Source organism: Symphodus melops (assembly GCF_947650265.1).
Source record: "Symphodus melops genome assembly, contig: scaffold_365, whole genome shotgun sequence".
In the NCBI taxonomy this organism is placed as follows: domain Eukaryota; kingdom Metazoa; phylum Chordata; class Actinopteri; order Labriformes; family Labridae; genus Symphodus; species Symphodus melops.
The window spans coordinates 2,501-7,500 of NW_027636505.1; the positions used below are offsets into that span (position 1 = coordinate 2,501).

Consider the following 5,000-nt stretch of genomic DNA (forward strand, 5'->3'; position numbering starts at 1 on the left):
GGTAACAGGCAGGTTACAGACAGGTTACAGACAGGTAACAGACAGGTTACAGACAGGTTACAGACAGACAGGTTACAGACAGACAGGTAACAGACAGGTTACAGACAGGTTACAGACAGGTTACAGACAGGTAACAGACAGGTTACAGACAGGTTACAGACAGGTAACAGACAGGTTACAGACAGGTAACAGACAGGTTACAGACAGACAGGTTACAGACAGGTAACAGACAGGTTACAGACAGGTAACAGACAGGCTACAGACAGGTTACAGATAGACAGGTTACAGACAGGTTACAGACACACAGGTTACAGACAGGTTACAGACAGGCTACAGACAGGTTACAGACAGACAGGTTACAGACAGGCTACAGACAGGTTACAGACAGACAGGTTACAGACAGGTTACAGACAGACAGGTTACAGACAGACAGGTTACAGACAGGTAACAGACAGGTTGCAGACAGGTTACAGACAGATTACAGACAGATTACAGACAGGTTGCAGACAGGTTGCAGACAGACAGGGTACAGACAGGTAACAGACAGGTTACAGACAGGTTACAGACAGACAGGTTACAGACAGACAGGTAACAGACAGGTTACAGACAGGTTACAGACAGGTTACAGACAGACAGGTTACAGACAGGTTACAGACAGGTAACAGACAGGTTACAGACAGGTTACAGACAGGTTACAGACAGACAGGTTACAGACAGGTAACAGACAGGTTACAGACAGGTAACAGACAGGCTACAGACAGGTTACAGACAGACAGGTTACAGACAGGTTACAGACAGACAGGTTACAGACAGGTTACAGACAGGCTACAGACAGGTTACAGACAGACAGGTTACAGACAGGCTACAGACAGGTTACAGACAGACAGGTTACAGACAGGTTACAGACAGACAGGTTACAGACAGACAGGCTACAGACAGGTTACAGACAGGTTACAGACAGGTTACAGACAGACAGGTTACAGACAGGTAACAGACAGGTTACAGACAGGTAACAGACAGGCTACAGACAGGTTACAGACAGACAGGTTACAGACAGGTAACAGACAGGTTACAGACAGGTTACAGACAGGTTACAGACAAGTTACAGACAGACAGGTTACAGACAGGCTACAGACAGGTTACAGACAGGCAGGCTACAGACAGGTTACAGACAGACAGGTTACGGACAGAGAGGTTACAGACAGACAGGTTGCAGACAGGTTACAGACAGATTACAGACAGATTACAGACAGGTTGCAGACAGGTTGCAGACAGACAGGGTACAGACAGGTAACAGACAGGTTACAGACAGGTTACAGACAGACAGGTTACAGACAGGTTACAGACAGACAGGTTACAGACAGACAGGTTACAGACAGGTTACAGACAGACAGGTTACAGACAGACAGGTTACAGACAGGTTACAGACAGACAGGTTACAGACAGGTTACAGACAGACAGGTTACAGACAGGCTACAGACAGGTTACAGACAGACAGGTTACAGACAGACAGGTTACAGACAGGTAACAGACAGGTTACAGACAGGTTACAGACAAGTTACAGACAGACAGGTTACAGACAGGCTACAGACAGGTTACAGACAGACAGGCTACAGACAGGTTACAGACAGACAGGTTACGGACAGAGAGGTTACAGACAGACAGGTTGCAGACAGGTTACAGACAGACAGGTTACAGACAGATTACAGACAGATTACAGACAGGTTGCAGACAGGTTGCAGACAGACAGGTTACAGACAGGTAACAGACAGGTTACAGACAGGTTACAGACAGACAGGTTACAGACAGGTTACAGACAGACAGGTTACAGACAGACAGGTTACAGACAGGTTACAGACAGACAGGTTACAGACAGGTTACAGACAGGTTACAGACAGGTTCATTTAAAGAGAAAGACCTTCTGTGATTGGTAGAATGGATCCAGCTCCTCCAATGGGGTGTTTAGAAACTCAGAGGGCGGGTCTCCATAGAAGAATGGAAGGGGCTTCCCAGCCTCCAGATCATTGGCTGTCTGAGGCTAATAAGGAAGCCAATCAGAGAGGAAGATTTATACAAGTAGGTTACTTATTAGTGTGAGAGCTGCAGGGGGAGGGTCTCTACAGTCAGGTAGAAGTGAACAGCAGAGGGAGGGTCTCTATAGTCAGGTAGAAGTGAACAGCAGAGGGAGGGTCTCTATAGTCAGGTAGAAGTGAACAGCAGAGGGAGGGTCTCTATAGTCAGGTAGAAGTGACAGCAGAGGGAGGGTCTCTATAGTCAGGTAGAAGTGAACAGCAGAGGGAGGGTCTCTACAGTCAGGTAGAAGTGACAGCAGGGGGAGGGTCTCTACAGTCAGGTAGAAGTGAACAGCAGAGGGAGGGTCTCTATAGTCAGGTAGAAGTGACAGCAGGGGGAGGGTCTCTATAGTCAGGTAGAAGTGACAGCAGAGGGAGGGTCTCTATAGTCAGGTAGAAGTGAACAGCAGAGGGAGGGTCTCTATAGTCAGGTAGAAGTGAACAGCAGAGGGAGGGTCTCTACAGTCAGGTAGAAGTGACAGCAGGGGGAGGGTCTCTACAGTCAGGTAGAAGTGAACAGCAGAGGGAGGGTCTCTATAGTCAGGTAGAAGTGACAGCAGGGGGAGGGTCTCTACAGTCAGGTAGAAGTGACAGCAGGGGGAGGGTCTCTACAGTCAGGTAGAAGTGACAGCAGAGGGAGGGTCTCTACAGTCAGGTAGAAGTGACAGCAGAGGGAGGGTCTCTACAGTCAGGTAGAAGTGACAGCAGGGGGAGGGTCTCTACAGTCAGGTAGAAGTGACAGCAGAGGGAGGGTCTCTACAGTCAGGTAGAAGTGAACAGCAGAGGGAGGGTCTCTACAGTCAGGTAGAAGTGAACAGCAGAGGGAGGGTCTCTACAGTCAGGTAGAAGTGACAGCAGAGGGAGGGTCTCTACAGTCAGGTAGAAGTGACAGCAGAGGGAGGGTCTCTACAGTCAGGTAGAAGTGACAGCAGGGGGAGGGTCTCTACAGTCAGGTAGAAGTGAACAGCAGGGGGAGGGTCTCTACAGTCAGGTAGAAGTGACAGCAGGGGGAGGGTCTCTACAGTCAGGTAGAAGTGAACAGCAGAGGGAGGGTCTCTACAGTCAGGTAGAAGTGACAGCAGGGGGAGGGTCTCTATAGTCAGGTAGAAGTGAACAGCAGAGGGAGGGTCTCTACAGTCAGGTAGAAGTGACAGCAGAGGGAGGGTCTCTACAGTCAGGTAGAAGTGAACAGCAGAGGGAGGGTCTCTACAGTCAGGTAGAAGTGACAGCAGGGGGAGGGTCTCTACAGTCAGGTAGAAGTGAACAGCAGAGGGAGGGTCTCTACAGTCAGGTAGAAGTGACAGCAGGGGGAGGGTCTCTACAGTCAGGTAGAAGTGACAGCAGAGGGAGGGTCTCTACAGTCAGGTAGAAGTGAACAGCAGAGGGAGGGTCTCTATAGTCAGGTAGAAGTGACAGCAGAGGGAGGGTCTCTACAGTCAGGTAGAAGTGACAGCAGGGGGAGGGTCTCTACAGTCAGGTAGAAGTGACAGCAGAGGGAGGGTCTCTACAGTCAGGTAGAAGTGAACAGCAGAGGGAGGGTCTCTACAGTCAGGTAGAAGTGAACAGCAGAGGGAGGGTCTCTACAGTCAGGTAGAAGTGACAGCAGGGGGAGGGTCTCTACAGTCAGGTAGAAGTGAACAGCAGAGGGAGGGTCTCTATAGTCAGGTAGAAGTGAACAGCAGAGGGAGGGTCTCTACAGTCAGGTAGAAGTGAACAGCAGAGGGAGGGTCTCTACAGTCAGGTAGAAGTGAACAGCAGGGGGAGGGTCTCTATAGTCAGGTAGAAGTGACAGCAGAGGGAGGGTCTCTACAGTCAGGTAGAAGTGACAGCAGGGGGAGGGTCTCTACAGTCAGGTAGAAGTGAACAGCAGGGGGAGGGTCTCTACAGTCAGGTAGAAGTGAACAGCAGGGGGAGGGTCTCTATAGTCAGGTAGAAGTGAATTAGCGATAAATAACAAGCTTTATGATGCCACCATATTTGGGAACTATGAGCATCCTGCGTTTGAACATTGTGAAATTTAAAAAGAATATTTTCCTGAAGACGACTTTATTTAAGTTTAAGTCTAATGCTAATGCTAACTGCACAGGTTATGTACATTATGCTATATAAGTTTAAGTCTAATGCTAATGCTAACTGCACAGGTTATGTACATTATGCTATATAAGTTTAAGTCTAATGCTAATGCTAACTGCACAGGTTATGTACATTATGCTATATAAGTTTAAGTCTAATGCTAATGCTAACTGCACAGGTTATGTACATTATACTATATAAGTTTAAGTCTAATGCTAATGCTAACTGCACAGGTTATGTACATTATGCTATATATGTTTAAGTCTAATGCTAATGCTAACTGCACAGGTTATGTACATTATGCTATATAAGTTTTAAGTCTAATGCTAATGCTAACTGCACAGGTTTAACCTGTAATTATGTTTACTCTTAGTCACATAGGGGCTGTTAAATCTTGTTTGGGGGATTATTGTATACAGAGGGGGGGGGGGGGGACAGCGGGTGTGTATTGTAACTAATGTCTTGTGTCCTGCCTGTCTGTATACTGCTACTGGATGCCTTGAATTTCCCTCGGGATCAATAAAGTATCTATCTATCTATCTATCTATCTATCTATCTATCTATCTATCTATCTATCTATCTATCTATCTATCTATCTATCTATCTATCTATCTATCTATCTATCTATCTATCTATCTATCTATCTATCTATCTATCTATCTATCTATCTATCTAATTCAAAAGTCACTGTTCCTCAATGAACAGATCAATGTATGAAAACATAAAAAAGACTTTCTTTATATACAGTATAACTCTCAGTCCATTTTATTTCATTATATCTGCTGCTGGAACCTAAATGTCCCAAAAGGACATGTCCTTGTCCTCACCACCGTCTACCAGCTGGACGTCCTAACG

The 5,000-nt window shown here is 46.8% G+C and overlaps 1 protein-coding gene across 1 annotated transcript in view; it reads right to left on the reverse strand.

Moving 5' to 3' along the window:
- LOC306819436 (sodium channel protein type 4 subunit alpha B-like) overlaps positions 1-5,000 on the reverse strand; it is an 8,901-nt gene that overhangs the window by 1,099 nt on the left and 2,802 nt on the right. Inside the window, exon 3 of the mRNA XM_079373235.1 lies at positions 1,919-2,038. Coding sequence (XP_079229361.1) covers positions 1,919-2,038 — 120 coding nt within the window. The remainder of the gene's footprint in view (positions 1-1,918; positions 2,039-5,000) is intronic.